Source organism: Protomyctophum bolini (genome assembly GCF_963924005.1).
Source record: "Protomyctophum bolini genome assembly, chromosome: 7".
Taxonomy (NCBI): Eukaryota; Metazoa; Chordata; class Actinopteri; order Myctophiformes; family Myctophidae; genus Protomyctophum; species Protomyctophum bolini.
This window is the reverse complement of record NC_137868.1, coordinates 8325013-8352317: the sequence shown is the minus strand read 5'-3', so window position 1 is coordinate 8352317 and position 27305 is coordinate 8325013. Positions and strand designations below refer to the sequence as shown.

The window sequence follows — 27305 nt, the reverse complement described above, 5'->3', positions numbered from 1 at the left end:
ACCGCTGTTCAAGGAATTACAAAACAAACAAAATCTGTTGGATAATGAATGTGAGCTGCGTCTATCATGCTCCATTAATTTGATTGGATTGGAGTCAACACATTGCTGAGTGACTACAGTACATATCTCCACTGTAATCCACTGAGTGGATCTCGCGTGCGCACGTGTGTGTGTTTCCAGATCAGTTTCAGTTTGTCTCCACGTTTCCCCATTTACATTACTATGAAGTACATGTACTCTACCAGTCCAACCATCCTGGTGCTCCAAGCCCACGGTGGCTAGCAGAGACGCGTGCTGACCGAAAGCCTATCTGGGTTGTTCCAGGCCGCGCTGTGATTGGCCAATAGCCACTTTGAGTGGCAGTCGGGGCAAACGCTCTCGCCAGAACATGATTTACTATTCTGTCCTTATCGGGTCGCAACTCGAACGGCCCCCGAGTCGGCTAAGAGAACTTCGCAATGTTCGATGCGGAAGCTCGCTCGCTCGGTGCATGTGGCTCAAGTTCGCTTGAGGCGGCGGGTCTCCGTCGCGGTCTAGTCCATAGAGTAATATATTTAGGTCTAGTCAGTTGTTGTAGGCAAGAGGCCAAGAGGCGAGAGGCACTTCCACGTTGGCCACAGAAGCGGGGTGTGGTTGTAAGCACAACCCGGCTAGGATTTCGAATGTCGCAGCAGAGACAGAGACACCATGTAGTGTAGTAGCCTACTGTGCTGCGGTGAGCAATGTTTGATGAGTGGGAGAGAGAAAATGGGGGGCTTTGCAAGAGGTCTCGGCTGCAGTTAGTATCCTTGAAATCCCAGAATGCCTTTGGAAAGTCATACATACATGGCGTGGAAAATGGCGGAACATTGGCTGATGAAGCAGGTGTGCATGCTGCACGTATAAACCACACTGCTAATGTCAGGCCTCTATCTGTTTTCAATCTGAACATTGATTCAGTCTAAATCGATCGGTCTGTCCTCCTTTCCTAATATCCACGCTCTTCCCACCCCTTTCTCTCAGCCGCACGCATGCATGCCTGCACACACACGCACACACACACACACACACAGTCACATACGTGTGCGCACACACACATGACACACGCTATTTGGAGGTCAACATGACCTTGAGCCTGCCACTACAATGATAGTACCTCAGTACGCCCTTGTGTAGCTCGTCCCCCATTGAGGGAGACGCTTCCTGCTAGATCTGCACTTGATTTGAACACAAACATCTTTATGTCCAGAGATGTGCACTAGGGGTGCAACAGTTAATCAAACTAATGTTTGATGTAATCGATTAAGAAAAACAATTGATTAGTTATTAATAGAAGTATCGATTAATAATCAATCCCTCTTTTTTGGGCATACAGTATCATTATAGGTGAAAACTTCAAGCAATCTGCAAGCATTTAGATGCTATCTTCACTATTTCTGCACAGCACTGTTGAGTAAATTACTTAAGTGCGGAAAAGTAATCAGTAGAATAAAAATAAAAGTAAATAATCGAAAGTCGCAGGCCTAATGGTTGGTAAACTAAAGAGCAAACTGCTGCGTTAGCATAGCGGAGACTCGCCCCATCCAGTGAGTACAGTGTGTGGATGAACAGCGGCGTCCCAGTGCTACAGTAGAGTACAGTGTGTGGCTGAACAGCGGTGTCCCAGTAGTACAGTAGAGTAGGCCAGCAGTGCACAGCAGTAGAGAGTCATGTCTACACAGTACACACAGGCTGGTCATTAATAATGCAGGGAGGCTTGGATGTCCTCCTGTTTAATCAGCCTGTCTGCCTGGCTGCTGAGCACAGCCTCAGGACCACATCTCTACCTCTAATCTACACATCTGCAGCACGGCCATAACACCTAGAGTACAGTACAGAGGTGCTGATTGCATATGGGGGGAAAACAGGCAAAACCACAGAAGAGAATTATTTGACTTTTGACTTTGACCACAGTATATCTCCACCTGCAAATTCCCAGGCTGGCCCCATTTAGACTGGCAGCCAAATCCAGCCTGAATCAAATCTATGCCACATCCAGATTGGAATCCGATTTGTTTAAATATAAGTCTAAACACAAGTCTAACATGGAATCCGCGTTCAGATGCGTTCAGACTGAGATGGATCTCCTGAAATCAGACTTGAATCAGATTTGAAACCACCTCTGAATGTGGCTCAAGGATTTTAAATAGATCTTCTCTTGGTCATTTCTGAACAGGTTTTTGTGGATTTATTATGAATAAAAAGGGGACAATGTATTGCGAAACGATAATGAGACTGATTAAATAAACCATATATTGCATTCATATGAGGAAATGTGTCTCTATTCGGTGGACACTGCTTATGTGAAGGGAATGTATTTGACACATTACACTAGTATTTATATTACACATGTGACTTGTTTGTGTCTAGATTTATTTAAACAAATCAGATTCCAATCTGGATGTGGCTCAGATCTGATTCAGGCTGTGTAAATGGGGCCGAAGTGTTGAACGCCAAGAAAGGTTTCTGCAGTATAGCTGGTTTCTGGTACTTTTACTAATCCTGGTGCGTTACTACCTGCTTACTCTTATTATTTTGTAGTAGTATTGCGGTATTATATGTTATTACTTGCGCAAGCATTTTCGTCCACTCGACAGAGTGCAGTTCTAGTGGTTACTGTAATTGACAATAAGCGTCTCGACTTATCGTCCTAGATACAGGAGTGGGCCGACTGCTCTGGGTGGGTGGAGAGAGAGGCCATTCTGGGAATTTGAAGGTAGCCATTAGATCATGTAAAAGTGTCCCTGAGGTACAGTAGTATATGCTGAAACCCTAACAGCCTCCAACCCTTTGTGCACTTATCATAGTGATCTGAGCGGCCGTCAGTTGGGTGAAACCGAAAAGCTATTTTCCCTCCTCAGAGGACCAGAAATGACTCCATTTTCCTTTAGGACCAGCCTCTAGATATACATACATCAAGCTGATACTGTATACCGGTAGGCTTTAAAGGATGTGAGGCAAATGCTAATAAGCGCGCACAGGGAGCTGGAGCTTTAAATCGAATGTGCACAGAAAGTACAAAGTAGCACAGAAAGTAAATACCGTACCTTGACCCGAGCCATGTTTATCCCTTTGTTTGAGCAATTAGGAACACAACAAATGTGTGGAACCTTTATTCTTTTATCAGAGAAATGTATTGATCGGGGGAACACAGTGAGCAAAGGTGGACTGGCACCGTGGGAGGAAAGATTAAACAAAAGTCCATTTAGGCAGCGGGTTTTCGACCGGTGGTCCGGGGACCACCAGTGGTCTTTGAGGCGGTTCCAGGTGGTCCCCAGCTAAAATGATGGAGAATTGGTAACCAAGAACTTTAACTCTTGAGAGCGTAAAATAAAATGAAACCAAATGGCCCCTTACGGGTCCATTTCGTTAGGCCTATATTTGTAATTTTCGGAGTTAAAACAACACAACATTTATGTAGAATGGAGTTCCAACCGCGCCTCTAGCCTATAGCAGGCCAGTCTGGTGCATCTCAGGAGGCGAACAAGAAGTCACTGGAGCAGCTCAGACGATTTAGGCCCTTGATTTATTATGTAAGTTACATCTTCGTCAGGTCATGACCTGACGAAGATGTAACTTACACATCGAAACGTTGTCGCTTTTTATTTGCACCCTGTTATAATAAATCAATGGCCTAAATCGTCTGAGCTGCTCCAGTGCCTTCTTGTTAACACAAAATATACATTGTTATTTTCTGAGTTAAAATCACACTAAACATTGTATCTGTGTAGCAGCACTGCACGTCGTAGAGAGAATGCCAGGGTATAAGAGATACGATACGTAAAATAATTATGTTGATCAACGTTTGCCTGTTATCTCTCCTAATGGTACCGACATCAATACAGTTGTGGACAGAATCTTATCCGTCGACAACAAAATGTTGTCTTGGGTCTGAGAGGCAAAACAAATGTTGGTCCGTGGCTCAAATTCCAATTAAATAATGGACCTCGATATGAAAAGGAGGCACTGGGGCTTTCGGCTAATTTTTTATTTTATTTTTTTAAAGATGAGTGCTTTTACTACTTGTATCGGAGTACCTACTTCAATATTGTGGTCTTGCATCCTATGACGTCAATTGGGTTTGGCAAGCTGCCATACCTTGGCTCCAGGGGAAGGACAATGGAGGAAAATATGGCCAAATAATAGGCAAATAATCGCAAAAATGTAGGGAAATAGGCCAAAAAAAGAGGCAAATAACCGTGTGTAACCGCAAAAAATGCAAAATGCGCCGTGAGCTTGCCATACCTTAGCTTTAGCTGAAATGACACCACTGATTGCATCATCTGAGTACTTCAAGCTGCAGCCTTGGGTGGTAGATGGCAGCGTTCTCCTTGGACATGTAGTCCTTCCTCCACCAGTGTCTCTCTCTCGCTCTCTCTCTGTCTCCCTCTCTCTCTCTCTGTCTCTCTGTCGCTCTCTCTCTCTCTCTCTCTCTCTCTCTCTCTCTCTCTCTCTCAATGTCTCTCTCTCTCTCTCTGCCAGCTTGGCCGCCACGCTGGTGCCACTGCCACAGTACACTGGCCTGGCCTGGCTGCAATGCATTCTGGGTAAAGGAAAATATCCCCCTCTGAATGTGTGCTGCTCGGGGGGGTGGAGGGGGCGAGCTATAAATAAACCCGGGTTTTTTTCACGCTTCATTCATGTGCAGTCAGACCTGTGCAGCCTTGCGTTATAGAGCAGTCTGATAATAAAATGTTTTGATGGTTTCATAGGTTAACCTCATAAAGAAATGATTTAATGCGGCCAGGGGTTAACTTAATTTATGCTGTGGTATATGGGAAAGGCATACGGTTTTGAACCAACTGATGTATATTTTTCCGTAAGTCCAAACATGTCTGTTAATAAATACCCCCCTCCCCTCCCCTCCGCAAATTAAAAACATTCCCAATTGCATATATCCTCCACAGCTGCTCAGGTTATTTGAAGGTTTATAGAGACAGAAGGTCTTTTTCTGTGCATTTTATTGAATTCTTACTTTTCTTGATTCTCACCGGTTGCTTGATACCGTAGTATAACATAAACAGGTAGTGTTTATTTATCCATTCATAACTCGACGAGACAGTTTACCAATGTAATCAAATGGCCCTGTATAAGAGTCCCTTTGCCTGGCCTGTATACCCTCTGAGTTAAATCAACACTGACATCCTCTGACGCAGACCGAGTGGGTTCAAACAGCTCTAAACTCATTATGTGTGAGTGGAGAACTCCTTCAGCTCCCTCCATGAAAGCCTGGTTTAGTCGGCTTGGCCCAAATGGCCATGATAGTGGTTCTGGAAAGGCTCTTTCAGACGTATTGAAGTTGACACAGTAGCTACCTGTTAAAATGGGAGAAGTGGGAGGCATACACTAGTTTAAATGTGGACATAATTGACTCTTGTTGACTGAACTGTATTTGTTCCTTTATTTATTTTGACCATCGCCCTATTATTTTTCCTCCTTGATAAATCCTTAAAATCACAGTGTAGTGATTAAATGTTTTTTTTATTGAGGCTCTGAGATTTCACATTTGTTCAGTAGGCCTATACAGTGCATATAGAACCATATTAAACAGACATTATACCAGTAAGACGCCTGAGGGCGAGAAGCGACCTCACTTGCACGCATCCGCCTGGGTGACAGCAGACTGCTGGCCGAGCACTGGCACTTTGGCATGGGGGTCAACACGTGACAACACGTGATGCCACGAGTCATGACCATATATGGGGCGTGACCAACCAAACAACTGACGGGAAATGCGCGATTTCATAGTAAATGCGACCTGCTGTCGCAATTAAACAAACAGAAAGAGAAACAAATAAATAAAAAGGACCAGAGTCTTTTAAATTGTTCACATATACTGGTCAATATGGTAAATTTAAGGTTTTAATTTAAGATTTCCAAAACGTATGCATACGTACCAACTTCTGTGTCACATTTATTACAGTTAGGAGAGCTGAGACCAAGCTTGCTTCTCAGTGGAGGTGTTTAATGGAGTCTGTGCAAAAATGTATCACACATATTGCAGCTCTCATTTCCTATGTTGTCCAAGTCTTCTATCTGACATTCCAGATAGAATCCAAATCAATTTGCTACTGTCTTCAAATATGATCAGTGGAATAGTTTGAATTCAATTCAAAGCATTCATACAAATTAAATTAAATTAATCATTTCTAGGAAGCATACGTCCTATAGGCGGGGCTTGCATGTTCTTTGTTACATAATGACATAGCGGTAATTTGTAAAAATCTGAAGAAACGTGACTGTTTTATGAATATTTATTCTTCAAACTCCATTATGCCTCCCTCATAATAGTGTAGCAAGCTGGTCCAGTCCCTCATCTAGTCCTGGTCCACTGGACCTCATCCTGCCAGACCCTGAATACTGGGTCCTCACACACACAAGGGAAGAGAATCTCACAGTGAGTAGTCATAATGAGAAGTGTGATGGTGCACTGGTCATATGATCCACCCTGTCAGTCTGCAGTGTGTGAGAGAGCATGGACCTGCATCCTTGATGCCACAGACAGAGCAGCATTACAGCTAGTTGCCAGGGAAACCGCCTCGGTCTGGTCGGCCCTGTCCTCATTGGTACTCAGGTGCAGTCAGTGGTTCTCAAACTTCTTAATCAAGGACCCCCAGTTTGGTATGCGTTAAGGGAGCTCTGTTACAGACCAGTATGGGTCCATTTCAGTCCAGATGCTGCTCACCTTAGATTGAGTTGCTAGCTGATGTTGTCAACAAGACTGGGGCGCGCCATCCATTGATTATCGTTCACTACAGGAAAACCCTTGAGAACCACATTGAGGGTCTACTAAATTCACAACAATGACAAATGATGTGTGCGTGCGTGCGTACGTGCGTGCGTGCGTGGCTGTGTGCGTAGTTATCTATATTTAATTTATATGCATATTATCTGCTCCTGTCTCATGCATACATGCTTGGTTGCCTGTCTGCAGTTGTATCTTTGTCCAACCCGGTGGCTCATGGTATCAGTTACAACATATCGATGTGTTCGTAGTGATTTGAAATAGGAGTGCTCAGTGCTGCCAGTGGTGTGTCGGGTACCGGAGGGCATTCTGATGTGCTGTTCAGTAGCTGTGATTTGACACCATGCATGTCTGTCAATACTAACTCACTAGGTCACCAACCCATGCGATGCCACAAAGCAGTATAATGAACCACTTATACATACCTATTGTTGCTGACTTTGTTGTAAATTAAGACCCTACACTTGATCATACTTTGGCACCTTTTGGCACCTTTGCTTTGGAAGTTGGAACGCCCTGCGCTTGGCTCGTAGGCTAGCAGAGTCAGTGCCCTTTTAAACAGCTTTTAAAGACACATTTGTAGTCAAGTGTTTTTCCTAATACTGTGTCTGCTGTTACAGTATACACACAATTATGCACTTTAAAAGAAATGTGGGTACAAGACTTTTAATAATGATTTTTTTATATACAACTGAATCAAGGAATAAATGAATGAATATGTACTGTATGGTGAATGAGATAGACAGAGAGAGGGAGAGTTCATCATACTATACACAGTATTACAGTACACACACACACACACACACACACACACACACACACACACACACACACTCTCTCTTTCAAGCCGATAAAGCTCCCTTTGCTCTATTTTAGAGACTTGCCGCCACAGGCGTCTTTGTTCAGCAGATCAAGAGGAGGGGAGCGTTGTGGATATGACACATACGTGTGTGTGTGTGTGTGTGTGTGTGTGTGTGTGTGTGTGTGTGTGTGTGTGTGTGTGTGTGTGTGTGTGTGTGTGTGTGTGTGTGTGTGTGTGTGTGTGTGTGTGTGTGTGTGTGTGTGTGTGTGTGTGTGTGTGTGTGTGTGTGTGTGTGTGTGTGTGTGTGTGTGTGTGCGTGCGTGCGCTGTAAAGTGTGATGTAACCTTGCATAAGAGCTGAAAATCCAATGTGTGTGTTTGCATGCTTGCATGTGTGCATGCGTGCGTGCGTGGGTGGCTGGCTGTGTGTCACTGGCACTGCATATTCCTCCAAGCCCAACATGGATGCACAGCATATTGTATTGCACAGCATTGCTATACCGAATGCCATGGCTGTGGACGAACAAACATGTGGCTGTGTTACTGTCATGGCCAGATAGTACTGTCCAGATTACAGTACACTAGCGCTGTCACCTGTCCTAGGCTGTAGCTGCGTGGCCTGTCTGGCGCCGTCTCCACTTCAGAGCAGCCTTCCCTGCCTTTCCCCTCAGCAGAGCTACTCGTCACTTTCATGGCTGCCTTCATGCTCCTGTCCAAGCTGCCACAACGAATTCATCTTAATCATGTTTAGCATGGGGCTCTGTTCTCTTAAGCAATTAAACCATATATGCTCCCGTTGACTGGAGTCCCCCAGGGCGCTACACTAGGCCCTGTCCTTTATTCCCCCTCTACGCCAAATCTCTTTGCTGAAAATAGCCGATCTACAAGCTCATATAACGCTTTGCAAAGCATTATGACATTACTGTATACTAGACCTAGGATCTGCAGGTCAGCAGCATTTAAACACATAACTGAATTGGTCCTCCTCACTAATGCTCATTATAAGATGGTACCACTTTTGTCTGCTCGCTCTTGGTCTCAGAGGAGGCTGACAACGATGACATCGTCGGTAGACAGGTTTATAATGCAAGAAGGCTTTTATTTCAGCGCGCTAACTTTCCAGGAAGAGAAAGGCTTTGCTTTGAAGTTCCTGAACATCCACAGCCCCCCCGCCGCTGCCCCCACAGAGTTGACGTCACTGACTGTCAACTGATCTTATGAGCTTAAATGAAAACCAATTGAAGATAAGGTTGAAAATCAAAGAGAGCAACAGTGGCATCAGATCTTTGACCTTGTGCATGAACTGAACATTTTGGTCTTTGATACCATGACAGTACCACTGATCTACCTGATTATTTCACAGAACCTGCATCTCACTAACCTTGGTCGTGTCACCAGAAAGCCTGGTCTGTGTTTCTAAATCGCTGTGTGATCCGATCTAGACCGAATGGCTTAGATAGCATTTGATACAGACTTATAGCATACAGCATACAGCATACAGACTTATAGCATGTTATGTAGACAGCATAAGTGCATTGTATGTAGTCATAGCACGTCATAGTACATATGTGTAGCATAGTAGTATAGATGTATAGCTTATATGTATAGTTTCATTATAGATATTCCACTGTTACTTTCTTAGCTACGCATGTTTCATGATAAATGTCTTTATGTGATGTATTCCCATGCTTTTTGTTCTTGCTTAATGTAAGTCGCTCTGGATTAAGAGCGTCTGCTAAATGCCTAAATTGTAAATTGTAAATTGAATGGTAAAATCTAAAAAGGAAAAAAATAAACAATTTTATCGCTTTGTTTTGGTCCCCCCTGTTAGTTTTTAGTCTCGCCAGACGCCAGTCGCTACGAGTTGGAATAAAATATGGATATACCAAACAAACTATTCCAAGACATACAAGAAACGTGTTGGATTCATACACCGCACGATGCCCTTGATCACAGGGAATTTTGGGTACTTCTGATTCCTACAAATCAGTGTCAACATGACGTGAGTTACCATCCGCTCCCGACTGGATCATTAACCCGAAAAGGAATGCTTCCCAGGCTAGAGGTTCACAAACTTACCCCTATCCCCCAAACAAAAACAAGCAAGCACTCCACTCTGTGGAACTCTCTCTCCAATGGACATTTGTCATGCTCCCTTGAAAAGACACTATTCGCTCAGGCTTATGGCAAATAGTAAATACGGTAGTTGTTTGTTGTTGGTTGTTCATTGTTTGATGTAAATAAAGTGTCCTTGGGTTAATGAAAGCCGCTATATACATTTAAGCTATTATGTGTCCAAGATCTCCTTTTTTAGTTCTTCTCTTTAAGTGACATGAATTGTGAACCACATTGATAAATGAATGGTGGCTTTAGTATTGAACGGTCAGTATTGATTGACATGGTGTCAAATCAGTCACTGAACAGGCTGCACATCAGAATTCCCTCTGGTACACGATTGGCAGGACTATTTCTAATCACTATTTAACACATTTATTTGAAATTCATAGTTTTTCAACTTATTATATCATGGACACATAACCAATTTAGACATTTAACATAAGATAAAATGCTCTTATGCTAGATTGGAGTAACCGTCAAGGACCCTCGTCAACAAACATCAGGGTAAAAGGTCAAAAAGTAAACAAGAAACAGCCAAACAGGAATACACTCTGAAGCCGTCCTCACTGTATTGTTTGTAATTATTAGTAGTATTTTCATGATTGTTGTAGTTGTTATTTAGCATTATTTGGTATTAGCTTGGTTACTTTATTGGTTTATTGGATTATTTATGGGCACGCCGCCCTCCACAGGCCTAGTTGATTGACAGCATGAGGGTATAGGCCTGGGTGATTGGGGAACGGCATTCACCTGGGTGGACAAATGTTTTTTACCAGCACAGAGAGAACAATGCCATGAAGGAACTGAGAAGCTGTTTGTGCCAATGATGCACTTTAATAGATAGTGCATCAAACCAAAATGATATTCAACTTGTGGACAATTATTGCTGAACTCCAATACCCCAAATCTCAGGTACTCACACTCACTCTCTCCAGCATGGCGGTGTTACAGTGACAGTGGTGACCGGCTGAAATATGTGATAGACATACTAGACAACTAGACATCACATAACGTCTAACGTCATTCAAGACTCTGAACTTAAATCATTGCGGTTTGTTTATTAGCAGAGTTCAACCTAGCAGTATTCAGGCCACGTATTTAAAGACCTCCATATGACTTATTTTTGGCCATTGTGTATTTTATGCCTTCGCACAACTACAAGTCTGGGTGCATCAATGGGTTTGATTTGTTTGGAACTGACAAACGCCATTTCACACTCAGCCTTTACCCACAGGCTGCCAGGCTGCTGAATGAACAACCTGCCCCCCGCCCCCCCATCGCCAAGCCCCCTCTATAGTATTAAAAAGGTACTGAAAATAGACTTGTTCTTGCACTGAACTTTGCACTATTACGTTGCACCAGCACTATTGCACTTGGGTTATTGTACAGTATGGATATTTATTTGATGCCAGTGGTGAAGCTCTAAACTGAATTTCGTTGTTTCATGCAAGCAATGACAAATAAAGATCTATCTATCTAAAGTTTGGTCTGATGGTGGCGCTAGACTAAATGGTAAATGTAAACCATGATCAATAGTGCACACAGCAAATTTCATGTCAATCCAGCATTGTTTTTCGAGATAACAGAGAACTGACGGAGATAACAGAGACTGACAGACAAACGTCATTACGTAATCCCATGGGAATGAACGTATTTGACAGCCTTTATCCAAAAGAGGAATAGCTCAGTGATTCAAAAACAGCAGCAGAGAGAGACGGCATTATATAATAGCACATGTTTTGTTTTCATTTGGGGATACTAGATGCCATGTAGAATGTCATAGCCTTGTATCTGGTGCATGCTGACAGCACTGTGATCTTTGTGTACTGGGGTTGTTCTTCTTTTGGCATTGTATTGCACAGCATTGCTTTACCGAATGCCATGGCTGTGGACGAACAGACATGTGACTGTTACATGGCCAGATTGTACTGTCCAGTGTACTGTCCACTAGCGCTGTCACCTGTCCTGACTCCTGTACCTTGTTGACCACTGTACAGCACTTTGTAACATTGTTTTGAAAGGTGCTTCATGAATAAAATATACTTACGTACTTACCTGGCCTGTCTGGCGCCGTCTCCAGAGCAGCCTTTCCTGCCTTGTTCTTCTTTTGGGAGGGTCTGTCTGTGACACACGGAATACATTTTAGAGGCTTTGTTCGGAGGAATTGTAATAATTACCATAGGCACATGCGCGTACGCGTGAGCAAGACTCATGTATTATTAAAAAGAAGTGAAGGTGGGAAGACTGTGAGTCAGGGGTTCCTGCCGAGCGTTGTTCAGCACTTCAACCAGACCACCTGAGACTCTTTCTCCCCCCCTCGGTCCTCCATGTAATAATGGTGCTGCTCTCCGTCCGGAGTGAGATTATTGGGACATGATTCTGACGTGATTTGTGATAATGCATCTCCCTGCTGGTAGAGTTTTGTGTTGAGATGCGTTGTGCATGCCTCGCATCGTCTGACACATACTCAAATTATCACGGTGGGAGACAAGAGAAGGAGGTATAGGAAGAGAGGGAGAGAGAGAGATGAGGAAAAAGGAGAAAAAGCTCACACTGCAAAATTGAGTGTTGACACGTGCTGTGCACTTGTGCTGGAAGCTGCGATGATCCTTGCTACATACATGATGATTAGCAATGCATGATGATAGCGGAAGCCTTTAGCGCAGCTGGGAGCCAATCCAGGACATCGCTTTTACATGACTAACACACAGCAGCACAGTGACTGACCACGTCATCTCATCTGACTCTCTCTCTCTCCCACATTATTCACCCCTCTGTCCTCTCCTTTTCTCTCACTGCCGTGTGCAAAGGGGAAAAAAAGCTTTCACATCAACACCATTTGGCCCTGAAATGGATGTGTGCCAGGGGGAGGAGAATTGAATGACAGATGGATCTGGACGTGAGGTGTATTGTTAATGATAGTCTATATTAATCTGCAGTGGAGAATTAAATACCGGGCCTGGGTCTGTTCATTGTAGGGCTGCAACTATTGATTACAGTATCTTAGTGAATACTCAATCTATTGTTTTTGCTGTTAATTGAATAATCGAGAAGCACATTTTCGATCATTTTCTTTTTATATACTGTATATCAACGGTGAACAGGTTTTTTTCTTTTTACCCTTAATTTTTATCCCACGATTTTGAAACCCATCTTTTCACCCAGTGTCAATTATCCAATGTAATCCTGGGCGCTACACTTCCTCTGCCAACCTGGGGGGGGGAGTGGATTGGCCTCATGCTTCCTTCTATGCATGAGGAGTCCAAGCTGCTTCTTTTCACCTGACAGGGGGGAGTTTCCCCGGCCGGACGTAGCGCGTGGAGGAACACGTTATTCCGACCAGTTCCTTTCCCCTCCATCAGGCGCCCTGGCAGGGGGAGGTAGTTTAGAGACCAGGATTACTGCATGTTTTATGTGAAGGTACCTACTACCCTAGGGGACACAACTTGGTTGAACCTGACTGTAACCTACTGTAACTGTAGTCTGTAGCCTACCCTAACGTTATTGTAACATAATCTGAATGACAGATGCTATATGTATAAGAGTAGGCCTATACGATGCTAAAATTTACGTGAGATAAAGGCACCTAATTTTTCAATCCACTATACTTGTCCATGATGCGCGTTGCCTACAAACCTAATCTATCATTTCAGGGGTATGTCAGAGCGAGAGAGTGCTATAGGGTACACAGTAATTAGGCATTTTTATCATCCTAACATGACATGAAATGAAAGCAGTCATTGCGGAATTATCTGGCTGACTCTCTCGCTCTCTCTCTCGCTCTCTCCGCACGCAAGCAATTATATCTATAGCCCATATATAAATTGGAGAATAGCATTTCATTCACATGTTTTTCTCTCTCACACTTTCTGACAAGCAGCTAAATATTGTCCAATAGCCTACGTTTTGTTCAAATGTAGTTGATTGCTGTGATATCAATCAGACGGCAAATGATCATTGAGTAACGTTAGCTCTGACTCGCACATTATGTGAGATCACCTATCACATATATAACAGGCCTGAGACATCTGAGACATGATGATGCAAATTCTTATTGGCTGGAATGAGATGATGCATGATGATGTACGATGATAAGATCGCCCCTCACTTCACACGCCCGGGTGTGAGTTTTTATAATCTATGAAATTGATTGGTTTGAATAACTGTTGCACTGTTGTAGTTTTTATAATCTATGAAATTGATTGGTTTGAATAACTGTTGCACCCCTAGAATTCAGTACTGGGCCTATCTGTTTTCCCTCTGTTCATTGGCAGTGAATGAAGAGAACTATCAGTTATACTCTGTAGTGTACAGTATAGCCTACTGTACATCAGTCATACAGATGTATAGCACTATCTGTTGAATCCCAGGGCTTGAGAGCAAATTGCTTTATTTCCTGCACTGCTGATTCAAGGATTTACTGTGACTATCTACACCTCCCACACACACAAACACAGTACACGCACGCACACACACACACACACACACACACACACACACACACACACACACACACACACACACACACACACACACACACACACACAACAATAGCTTTCCTTCACTGAGTCAATGCTGCTATCTGATGAAGGCCGGGCTGCGGAGGAGAAAGGAAATGGCTTGAGAATCCTCTCTCCTCCTTCTGCCAAGTATCTATCCGTCGTGATCTCTCTATTTCCGTCACGCTTTCACTCTGTCTGACAACAGTGTGTCTGACTCTTTTCTTTGTCTGTCTCCACCTCTGTCTTTTTTCTCCGCCAGTCTGTCTCAGTTTAGGGTTCTCTCTGTCTCTCTCTCTCTCTCAATCTCTCTCTCTCTCTCTCTCTCTCTCTCTCTCTCTCTCTCTCTCTCTCTCTCTCGTTTATCTCTCCCTCTGCAACATGGCTGAGAATATCCCACCCTTCCTCTGCTGATGCCAGGTGGAAGCTGTGATTGGCTACAAAGTCAGTAGTCACTATGACTCAGACCAGACTAGAGTGATTCTCACTCAAGGCTTGTACTCATCCACAGCATCCATCCAAACCATTTCATATAGTTGAAATTACTAGTAAAGATAATGCTCCCATTAGGTCAAAATTATCAGGTGGTATAATGTCTCCCGCAGATGATAGAGCCGTAAACACCAAGCACAATAACACTATTGTTCACCATTGTCTTTTTTTTATAGTTGGTTTTATAGTCTTTTTTGATAGACTCTGTCATGCTTCAGCACGCCTCTCACCGAAGATGAATTACTAGGCATGTCAGTCGCTCCCTGTCTGAAAAGGCCTTAAGAACGTTTTTAAAACTATATCTTTATGGTTATATTTATGGTTATAGTGCTTGGTGTGAACAGCCCTTGTTAAAGGTTTTTTTTTTTTGTGGCTTTCGCCTTTATTTTATATTTTTTTTATGGAGGGACAGACAGTAGGCTGACAGGAAATGGGGAGAGAGATGGGGGGAAGGCATGCAGTAAAGGCCGTCGGGATCGGGAGTCGAACCCGTGGCACACAGCCAGGCTGGATTACCAGCCAAGGTGCCTAGACCGCTGAGCCACGGCCCAGACAGCCCTTGTTAATATGTATTATAATGGACAAAATAAATAAATAATAATGGACAAAGAGGCTCTATGCACAGTGACAGCTACTGTAGCAGCCATATTAAAGAAATGGGGCCTCTTCCTTAGGCGTTACCAATTATACTAATAAAGGCTATGTTACATTTAGTGTATGACAGGGGTTCTCAAACCTTTGAATTTCAAGGACCCCGAAATAGCACCCTGAATCTGTTTGACCAGAATGGAACAGAGCGTTCTCAATGGGTAATACTTTTAGTTATAGGAAGTAAGGAAGAGGCCCAGTTTCTATCCAATATGGCTGCTGTGCATAGAGTCGTGACAGGATCAAGTCAGTGTGTTAACGTGAAGTCTTGAAAAGACAAAGGTGGCCGCACACACTCGTAGCCAAAGTGCCGATACTTCATAGGACGCAGAGAGTAAAAACCAACGTTTCGGCAGATGCAACTGCCTTCTTCAGGGTATGTCGGAAGTCAGTGTGTAAAAATGTAAAACAAGAATTTGTCTTGGGGACCGCATGGTCTTATATACTGCCATGGTCTTATACTGCCACCTGTATAATGTAACCAATGCTACTTACACACAGTATCTAACGTTTCCATGGTCCTCTGTCCTTCGCAGTCCTGATCGCGGCCACCCAGGAGTCCAATGTGAACGTCCCCGCGATGGCCGACACGTTGTTTGAGCGTGCAGGCAACGCCAGCTGGGTGGTGGTCTTCAAGGCCCTGATCACCACGCACCACCTCATGGTGCACGGGAATGAGGTGAGCAGAACACACGCACGCACTCCAAAATACCGCAGGCACTGGGAAACACTTAATTAAACCTGACGCCGGCATACAACGAAAATAGACCTACCTATACGCTCACAATGCATTGCGAAGCGACAGGTTGTGAGCCTGTTCATCTGCGCAAAAAACAGACTTTCCACCTCGGAGGAAAGCCTGGTCTATGTTCCAATAACGCCTGTGTGATCCGGTCTAGACCAGATGATGAAAACAAAACAAACAAACAAACAAAAAATAGAATGCAGTCATTCACCAAAGTATAGATTTGCCTTTACAATCTATTGCATACACACATGCATGCACGATTGCACGCACTCACAGACACACACGCACGCATGCTCTCATACACACACACACACACACACACATGTACATCATGCATATGCACACATCCACACACAGATCCATACCCACTCACTCACCCAGGGTGTTGGTGTCGATGCCCTGCTGGGGTCAAGAAAAGGTAACTCTGACAGATAAGCAGATGTCGTCTGTAGCGCTAGTGCCAACTAAACACACTACATCACTGCCACTTGATAGAGACGAAGGATGTATTGATCTGAGAGAGAGAGGAGAGGAGGAAGGGGAACATTCCATAGAATGAGAATCAGACCATATATTCCTTTATTGTAATCACACGACAAAACTGTGAAGCAGAGAGAAGTGAAATAAACATTCAGACAGAATCGGGAATCGGGAGAAGGAAAAAAAAGAAAGAAAATCTGAAAAGCATCCACACCAATAATCACTTGCAATGAAATGAAGACGGATGAGCAGAGAGGAGAGACATGACAGTCTGTGACAGGCAGATGCTGGGGGTTGGAGATCCCGCTAGAGAGATGCGCTGATAAGGTGATAATCCTATCAGCCCCTGTTGTGTACAAATGGCAGCGTGTATTATTGACGTTGCCATTGGTAACACACAGTGACTGTGTCTCTCTGGTGAGATGCGCGCTCTCACAACATCACGTACATCTCAACCCACTGGGGACTGGTTGCAAATGTGTGAGACTGAGTGTATGCATTTTAGTAATTTAATTTCAGTGAGTGACAAAGGGTATTGTTTGTTTTTCCTGTGCAAATGCTCCTATATCTATGCTCCTATCTATCTACCCATGTGTATTCACTGTACATGCATAGCATATTATGCATAGCATACTGAATTATGTACCATATACTGTATATACAGTCTAATGAGTCTGTGTGCCGGAGTTAATTTTGCAAACCACTGGACAGCTCAGCACCACATTCCTTGTGCATGTTGCCACTAATCCAAAAGGCCGCAGCTCGCTTGGTCTTCAACCAGCCAAGATTCTCACAAGTCTCCCCCCTGTTCCGCTCCCTCCATTGGCTCCCGGTCGCTGCCCGCACAGAATACAAAACTCTGATGCTGGCATTCAAAGCAACCAAAGGAATGGCTCCCCCATATCTTGCAAGTATGATCAAACCCTACAAACCCTCCCGCACACTCAGATCAGCTAACGCAGGGAAGCTGGAAGTACCTTCACTAAAAACACCGGAACAACGCTCCACACGTCCCAAACTCTTCTCCCTTCTGGCTCCAAAACTATGGAATGCACTTCCCATTACAATCAGAACCCAATCTTCCACCGTAGCGTAGAAAACCCGCCTTTTCAGACTCCATCATGGCCCGGAGCACTTGCCCTATAGCCCCTCTTAGATAGCATTTTATACAGACTTTACTCTATGGCCAAATACACGTGAAGGGGATCCTCGACATGAAATCGTTTGAGCGCAATATCGGTTTTCAGAAAACTGTTAGGCTTAGAATCTGCCTCATGTCTTAATGCTAAGGATTAATGCTATGGATTAATTATTATTAATGCTAATGGCTTAATAAGCAATCACTTGGGAGGATCGTACTGTAGCTGGTGGTAACTAGCAGAGCTGGGACAGAGGAGGTTATAGGTTCACCTACAGTAGCATCGCTTTACATCTGAATTAGCCTTTTACAATGCACACATTGCTTACATGTGAAGTATTGCAAAGGCCCTGCTTAGCTGGAGTCAACCAGAGGTAATAAGTGACAGATAAGCATTAAGCAGATGTCGTCTTTAGCAGCTGTTTTGCTCTTGAACAGCCCCGCCCCCTGGCTGCATACAGACATGCCTGGCGTACAGTATACACTACAGAGGGTGTTGTGTGCTCTATTGGCAGGTTAATTTACATCTTCCCCCTGTATGTCAGTCTCCCTAGAGAGTCCTGTTTGTATAGGGACAGGTGTGGGGGCGATTATGTTTGCATGGAGAGGTGTTTGGGGATTAGCGTTATGTCTGTACCACTTCTGATGCTGGTTCTAGACAGACAGACACACAGACACACAGGTGGAGGGAGGGAGGGAGGAAGTCTCGCCCTATACTCCAGAGGGGATTTGCTTTCTCATTCTCTGTCTCACCTCATTTAATAGGGCTGCTCCAATTGGGCTGCTTCGTCTCACCTCATTTAATGGGGCTGCTGCTGTCTCCTAGCCTGGGTACACTCACTCCCCCTGCTAGCTGTCTCCTAAATCTAGAGCTAATAGTGAACGAGTAGGATGGAAGTCTGTGTGCCTGAGAGTGGATGCATCGATCCCTCCATCTATGCATGCTGATGAGTGTGTGTGCGTGTGTGTGTGTGTGTGTGTGTGTGTGTGTGTGTGTGTGTGTGTGTGTGTGTGTGTGTGTGTGTGTGTGTGTGTGTGTGTGTGTGTGTGTGTGTGTGTGTGTGTGTGTGTGTGTGTGTGTGTGTGTGTGTGTGTGTGTGTGTGTGTTGGACGCGTGTGTTCACTGTGTTGTACTAGTGTAGAGTCTTTGGAATAATGTTGTTCTTGCTGGGCTGTCTAATATCTCTGCTGGGAAGAATCCATTTGTCAGTATCTGATGCTTGCCATGTAACTCACATACACACTGTCTGCAGCAACTCACAATAAAGGCTGGGGCTTTGCTCCGTTGATGCCGTTTTCTCTCACACATCTCTCCTATTTCTGCTTTGATGCAGTTGTTATATAGCATCTCAAAGGTCACAGCTGTGTACTTTATATAAAAAATGAATTAAATTGTGAAGGTCTAAAGCATGTTCACATTTTGTCCTTTTTTTAGGCTTTGCATATTTTATATAAAATGTCCACCTCCTAATAATACACTATTTATTTGGCATATTAATAGTGGATTATTAGTTACTGTCTCTTAAATGAGACACTTTACATTTTGAATTAGTCTGTTTTCACCACCATGCTCTCCAGTATTGCTGTTAACTTTGGCAAATAACTAACAAGCTAATATTGGCTAGGGCTTTTTAGCCACAAACAAGCTGCTTTTATGTTAGGTTAAACTGTTTTCCCTTTCATGTGCGACAGTGCGGGGGAACAACAATAGCTAGTCGTGAAGGTAACTATAATAGTAATTAAAAGGTGGGATGATGAGACACTGATTTCCACATTATTTACTGGAGATTTAGCTTTTGCACTTCTGTATTTCTGTAACCACTAATCACTGTGTGGAAGTGGAGGGTGGGGAGTGCTGAACACCTGTAATTAATTTAGCTCATTGTCAGACTGTAAAGGATCATCAGTGAGCCAAATGTCTCTCTTCTATATCACACCACAGAAAAAACACTCACAGACTCATTAAGACCTCAGGCAGATTCTAGAAATACCTTCTAAATCAGTAGTTCTCAACCTTTTTTTCGAATAGGTGTCAAAAATAGCAGATGACCCTCCCTGGGCATTATTTTCTCAACATGACCGGCTCACCATTAATTCCAGTATCCCTTATAGCTGCCTAAAGACTCAACCTTTGCCTTCAACCTGTTGCATATACTTGATGTGTGTCTGTGTTCTCCTGCAGAGGTTCATTCAGTTCCTGATGTGTGTATGTGTTCTCCTGCAGAGGTTCATTCAGTTCCTGGCCTCCAGAAACACCCTCTTCAACCTCAGTAACTTCCTGGACAAAACTGGGTCCCATGGTGAGTACGGCTTCATTCCTCCATCTCTTGATGCTGGAATAGTGTAGTCACCCATGGTGATGTAAATGGCTTCCATCGTCCTGCTGATGTAACATTTCCTTGGGAGGCCAGTCACATTTCGTTGTCCTAACACTGGGGTTAATTTGGTGTGTGTGCGTGCGTGTGCGTGTATGTGGTTGTCTCCCTCAGGCTATGACTCGTCCACATTTATCAGACGCTACAGCCGTTATCTCAACGAGAAGGCATTTGGCTACAGACAGATGTCTTTCGACTTTGGCAGAGTCAAAAAAGGGTACACTTTTTTTTCTATAAATACACTGTGCTCTGTCCATTATCACTTTATTGATTTTAGGTATGAAAAGTGCAACATTGTGTGTAGTGTAGGAGGTTGTACAGCACCCATTAGTATTTGGCATCTGACTCCTACAAAACCCTTGTCATCCCTTACAACTCTCAGGTGCTTGCCAGTGCATGGGGGGGCCTGAGATAGGAAACCAGTCTGTCTCAGGCCAGAGTCTGTCCATGGCTGTGCTCAAGCAGAACAGGGGACCTGAATTCAGAGCACGCTAGCAAGCTACTCATGCATGCAACACTGACAGCTCCATTTACCCAACAGGCAGAAGGTCACAGCTGATATCCGCACTGGGTGGCAGTGCAAATACACACATAGACACATAGATGTCAGATAGGTGCTGCTGTGGGTCACAGAGTTGTTCACTTGTTGACAATATATAATATATAGTATCAGCTACTTTACTGGGACCACCCTGGAACCATTACAACTTTTATTATAAATGCATTATCTGTCTATATCCCCTCTCTCTCTCTCTCTCTCTTACATCAGAGCTGATGGCGTGATGAGGACCATGTCAGTAGAGAAACTGTTGAAAGCAATGCCAACCCTGCAGGGCCAGATAGACGCACTGCTAGAGTTTGAGGTAAGCAATGTCCACCCATGCCATGCCAATAACAATCATCTTTGCCATTTGACTCCATTAGTCTGTTGACGGATTTCACTGCTTTCCGATAAAAAAAATGCTGTGAAAATGTGCTTAAATCTGAATTCTATGATGAAATGTTTGTCATATCCATTATCGCAACAATAGCCTCGGGAGTTGCTCGTACTCCCATCAGTGATGTGTTCTTCACAAAACCACTCTGCATGTAAATTCTAGATTCTATCATCCACGCTTGTTAGGTTCTATTCACTCTCTTCACTCTTGATTCTCAACCTTTTTTTAATTATACGATATGATTTCTGGGACTCCAATCCATACTTTAAAATCCTCAGTTATTTTTACTCTGTGAGTATACAAGTGTAAAGCTCAGAGTTAATCCTCTTACACCATGGTGTAAGAGGTGTCCTTTGGGAAACCGGGCCAATTAATAACTCGAAAGGGTCCGTTTGGTTACTAACCTAACCTCACTTCACCAGGCTTTCCACCTCGGAGGAAAGCCTGGGCTGTGTTACAGTAAATCACTGTGTGAACCGGTCTGGAGCAGATAGTAATTTGCGTCATGTTGTCGTCACTGATTTGTAGTCATCAGGCAGGAAACCACAACCGGAATAATAAGAACTACCCAAAATAATTCCCCACGATCATAATTTTAGGGCCTACCCAATAAAATATAATTTCCCCGTGGGATAACTACAGACACTAAATTGTCTCTGGAAAGTACATTCACATTTATATTAAAGAAATCAGCAAACTATGCCGCATCATGGATTTTATTGGGTTTGATCGCGGGAATTATTTTGGGTACTTTTGATTCCGGTTTGAGGTTTCCTGACTGATGACTACAAATCAGTGACTATAAAACATGACGTAAGTTACCATCCGCTCCCAACCGGATCATAAACCTGAAAAGGAACGCTTCCCAGGCTATTTGGTTACTGTTAAAGTGCTGGGGACCCCTGGCGACTCTGCAGACCACATGTTGAGAAGCAACAATGATTTGACGTACAGTATCTCTTATTGACTCCTCTCCTTTGTGTACTCTATAGGTTCATCAACAAGATCTTAACAATGGGGTGATCAATGCCTGCTTCCTCCAGCTCTTCAAAGATCTGATCAAGTTATATGCTTGCTACAATGATGGCATCATCAATTTGCTAGGTATACAATATCTTCACAAACATGCCTATAAAATACTACACAAACTTGGGCTGGTTGTCTGGGTTATATGACCCGCCGCAGTGGTGTCCGGTGAGAACTTAACCGGAATGTCTAAATCTCAGACACAACGATATCTGGGTTGTAGGGTCAGGTGTCACTGAGAATACCTGGGTTGTAAGCAGTGGTGTGCACAGACATTTAGAGGGGCATGTGAAAAATGTGAAAAAATGGGCACCTTGTGCAGTGCGTGGAACTGACCGGTTGCCTTAATAGTGTGAGATTTATAGATTTTGGGGCATAAATAATATATTAGAAGCTTTTTTTTTTCACCATGGTCCACATACTGTACACTTTTTCCACCACTACAGTACATTGAATTGAAGTCGGTCCAAAATATCTGTTTTCCAGAGAAATTCTTCCAGATGAAGAGAAGCCAATGCAAAGATGGCCTGGAGATCTATAAGAGATTCCTGACACGAATGACCAGGGTTTCTGAGTTCTTTAAAATCGCTGAGGTAGGCTGCTGACTATACAGTACAGTGACTGTTGATTATGTTTACAACCGCCTTGAATGCCAATTGAAAAGTTCCTTTTATTTTACAGCAAGTGGGAATTGACAAAAATGACATTCCCGAGCTTACCCAGGTAAGACTATAATGTGCATGTTTATGTCTTCTTTCATTTTCTGTTACGTTGAATTTTAGGCAAGTACATAGTTAACTATAGTTTCCTTACTAACAGAGCATGTCGTGTTTGTCTAACTGTTCTGCATGTATTTTGTAACCTGTCTAAATGTCCCATTAACGTATTCTCCTGCAGTGCAAAAAGCAGACATTCGTGGACAACATCGTCTTTCACTCGTGGTGGTTGTTAAAGAAGGGGCATTATTTGCCATCACTGTCCCACGTGTAAATTCCATACAGCCAATGAGCCTGGTGATTATTGACAGGCGTTTTGCCCCCCACCCCTTCCCTTCTCTTCTTACTTCCAGAGATGCGGAATGATCATACAGGCTGAGAGTGTGAGTAGCGTGTAGCCTACTGTGTAGTGCACAGAGCTATAGCTTCAGGGAGCACAAAAACAGCCTATAGGGAAGATGAACGTTTGAACTCTGTTGAATGCATTGACTTGAACCACGCTGCACAGTGAGACACATTGCAGACAGACAGACATGCAGACAGACAGACAGACAGACAGACAGCAAGAGGCGCTGGTGAACATGTGACTGAAAGAACAGAATGGGCAAAGCTGCAATGCTGCTGACAGACCTGCTGTGGGGTCTAAATATGGTTTTAGCTCAACAATCATATCTTGGCACCGCAGAATATTCTACTGCACAGAACTGTGGAGTTTCCATGGCAGTTGGAAGGCTTAATTTATACTACTTTGAACGACCATGTCGCTCACTCGACAAAAATAACAGATTTCCAATTGAAAAACTTGCCGAGAGGCTTGGCAAGTTTATTTGTATTGCACATTTCATCACACAAAGGAAATTCAAGGCACAAAACAACATTTAAAGACAAAAGGTACTTAAACACATAAGAATAGATCAATTATATTTGTCGAGTGACATGCTTGCTTGAAGTATAAATTATCCTGAGGAATTGCAACATCAGCTTCTTGGGTCCTTGGTTAAACAATCAGAATAATTCAGTGTAGTTCCAGGCAGGTTGTCTACCGGAGACAAATAGATTTTCCAGTGTTTAGTTTCAGCCACTCATTAGGCTGTACTGTGTGGTAAACCTCAATCACCTGCTATGCTAGCCAGGTAACAAAAAGGTTCTATGGATTGTTTACCCTGGTCTTGTATTTAGACTGAGACCCATTTAGAATGAGACTGGTGGGCATCTACAGTAGGTGATGAAGAAGGTATAATTTAATGAATGATGATTGATGTTGAACTTTGGTAGAACCTTGAACTGGTCATGATACTGTATGTAAGTCCAAACATTGCCGATCGTGTTTTGCCTTTGCCTGCTTTGTAAGCAGTCTCAATGATGAATGGTGAAACGGGTCTCAAAAAGAATGTTTTCAGCACATAAATGTAGGCAAACAAAGACCATTTCTGCTAATACTTAGTGTATATGGTGTGTTACGCTGACATGGTGGTGCTAGAGAACTTCCGTCAAGGACTATATAACATTAATACAATAATTTAACTTTCCCCAAAATAAATATGAGGACTTATCGTATAGCATGTATTGGCAGAATCTGCTTTGTATTCATTTGAGTGCAAAAATGTGACTTTTAGACCTGTTTTGCCAATGAAAATGACATGGAATTGCTAGTTGCAGTACTTTGATCACAGAGCACAGAACTTGGAAGCAATAGATAAAGATGATTGACACTATTTGGACGTATACCATGCCCAGGTATAGCTACTGTACAACCCAAGTTTCTTCCCAAGTTAAACATCACTTTTAAGAACTCAAGGCCTCTAGACTGTGATGTCATGGAAACTCAACAGCTGAGTCTGAGGTTAAGTTAACCTTCGACTCTCCAACGTGACAGTAATGATGGCAAGCATTGACAGCATGTCACTATGCTCCTGTAGCCAACCTAAATCATGCTTGACAAGGTGGCTGGAGAGATATTGGTGTATAAAAGGGTTTTACAGCCCATCGCTGTTACATTTGATTCAGCATATTCAATTGTGCATTGTGTAGAGCTGGTGTGTTAGACCTTGGAGTTGACATAATGGTCACTATCACCAGCAGTTCTCCAGAATCATTAAAGCCATTAATTCAGCCCTTTTCGTGGGATTTTCTTTTTTTATCTCAGGCCTTTGTGCAGACATGTGCTACAGACTGATAGGACAGGTACATGACTGGCTTGAATCGCAGCTTCTTCACAAAAAGCTACGCTTTGTTAGTTACCGTAATTCAATTGGCACGCTCAGGCTAGCTCAATAGGCTAGCCAACTTGATCAATAGGATAGCTATTGATCACGCTGACGAGTCCCTGTGGAGGGACAGAGCATGAGGATGCAATGCTACAGTATGCCATGTGGATGTGTGAGGTATAACACTGTGTTCTCTACAGTATGCCATGTGGTTCTGTGAGGTATTACACTGTGTTCTCTTCAAGGTCACATTTTATCAGAGGTGCTTCGCCTGTGAGAAAAGTAGAGGAAAAGTAAATCCCAGACAGCATTTAACCATTACTGCCTATTTTGTCAAATCCTTTGCAGCAAAGCAAAACATATATTTTCCTTTTGTTTGGTTTTTTCTTCATGGAGAGGGGCACTTAAGAAATATTGTGTGTTCAGCCTCTCCTTGGTACCAGTCCACACAGTCACCTCCAGTGTTTATAGAAGTGATCAGTGACCACCCTAAATTAGTCAGAAAACACCATAAATCATCAAGGACAAGGTACAATCCACAAGGGGCTTAGACAGTTGTTCTTTAGAAATAGGATTCACGAGTGACAAAGTACAATTAGTGTTAGTGTGTTGTGCAGAGCAAACCTTCTAAATCTCTGGAATCCCTGGATTTACCTGACGATAGTCAGCTTGGTGGTTTAATCTCCTGTGTGGAGAGAGCAATTTGAGCTCTCTCCATGTCAACAGGGATTAAATAAGCAAAGATAACAGAGAATTATCTGTAATTCACTTTGTCAAGTTGATTAAAGTCCTAAGGGAGTAGAGTCTGAGTGAAGGATCAAGCAATGTGCTGAATGTTAACAATAATATGATCGTAATGATGTTGCTTGTTCATTCCAATAGCTATGCTCTCATGTTGACCTTCTCCACAGTGGTCTGTCCACTTTAAGAGAACTGCTGCTTTTCCAAGCTTGGCAGCTCTCCTCAACAAGTACAGTAATTGCGTGGACTCACAGCTGCAGATCCTCTGTTACAAAAACATAGGTCTTTCTTTATAGTAGAGGAGTCTACAGAAACAGGAGATAGGCTCCTGCCCTATGGGCCTCATGGCTCGGCAAGGCTACTTACTTACTACTTCGTCTTATAGGGCTCCAAGGCCTTAATTCTGGTCCCATTTTTTCGATGGCCAAGAACGTAAAGTTGAGAGATTTATTTATTTTTCATAGAATTTTGAGGTAGTAAGAGGAATGGGGAAATTAGGGTAGAGTAAAGAGCCAGAGGCACTTATTTACTTATTCATCTCAATTCTCAAATGTTTGGCTTGCTAACATAATAAAATGTTCTTTCCTGCTTGCATGTATATTAACGAGGATGTTCTATTTAGCATGCATTGATGCATTGTGGGTACCCGGAGCATTGATCTACACCTACAGTATGATCGACCTTTGCATGAAGATTGAAACTCAAAAGTGGATTAAACTGTGTGTGTGTGTGTGTGTGTGTGTGTGTGTGTGTGTGTGTGTGTGTGTGTGTGTGTGTGTGTGTGTGTTTTGATTGATTGATTGAAATATTTATTAACAGTTTGTAGAATTACAGTACATTTCAAGCACAAACTCAATACAGAGACTGTTAACTGTGAGTGGACGACCCAATTAAGCATTACACTTGTTTACAACAGGGTCCACATTGTTCAATTCATCAAAACATTTAGAGACATACAAATAGACACTTCTGTGTGTGTGTGTGTGTGTGTGTGTGTGTGTGTGTGTGTGTGTGTGTGTGTGTGTGTGTGTGTGTGTGTGTGTGTGTGTGTGTGTGTGTGTGTGTGTGTGTGTGTGTGTGTGTGCGTGCGTGCGTGCGTGCGTGTGTGTGTGTGATCAGTGACCCTCCATAAACATCATATAATTCCAGTCAAACACACATTCTATTGCAGTCTGCAGTGCCAACACGGTGCAGTTGCCCACTGAATACATGGACCATGTACATGGCAAATACATGGTTTCCGTGTGACTGTGTGTGGTCAGACCTGTGCCATTATGCTTTCCTGGAGCATACTCAACATTCTAAACCTCTACGGACTATGGCCATACCCAATATGTGACTCTCTCTCCTTCTGACCTCTGGCTCCTGTAGTAATGGCTACCTCATCTCTTTATCAATCCTCAGGCCCCAGAGAGCCTTCTAGAGTCCCTGGAAACCCACCTCAACACCCTGGAGGGGAAGAAGCCGTAAGTAGTCAGCTGTCTGTTTTGTTGCGTGTACTATTGTTGACTGGTTTGCTTAGCATACTGTAGTTTAAAATATCTCTGTTGCAGTGCATTTACCAGAGGCGTCAAGTACCGTGACACAGCCAACACCGTTGCTTTGGGGCCCGTGA

The 27305-nt window shown here is 43.3% G+C and overlaps 1 protein-coding gene across 1 annotated transcript in view; it reads left to right on the top strand.

Annotated features, from left to right (window-relative positions):
* Positions 1–27160, top strand: part of LOC308318859 (clathrin coat assembly protein AP180-like) — a gene marked incomplete at its 3' end in the record, with an annotated part of 35311 nt that extends 8151 nt beyond the window's left edge. Inside the window, exons 2-9 of the mRNA XM_080768544.1 lie at positions 15858–16000; positions 19912–19987; positions 20177–20279; positions 20832–20925; positions 21993–22104; positions 22513–22619; positions 22708–22749; positions 27095–27160. Coding sequence (XP_080624670.1) covers positions 15858–16000; positions 19912–19987; positions 20177–20279; positions 20832–20925; positions 21993–22104; positions 22513–22619; positions 22708–22749; positions 27095–27160 — 743 coding nt within the window. The remainder of the gene's footprint in view (positions 1–15857; positions 16001–19911; positions 19988–20176; positions 20280–20831; positions 20926–21992; positions 22105–22512; positions 22620–22707; positions 22750–27094) is intronic.
* Positions 27161–27305: the final 145 nt, after the last annotated feature.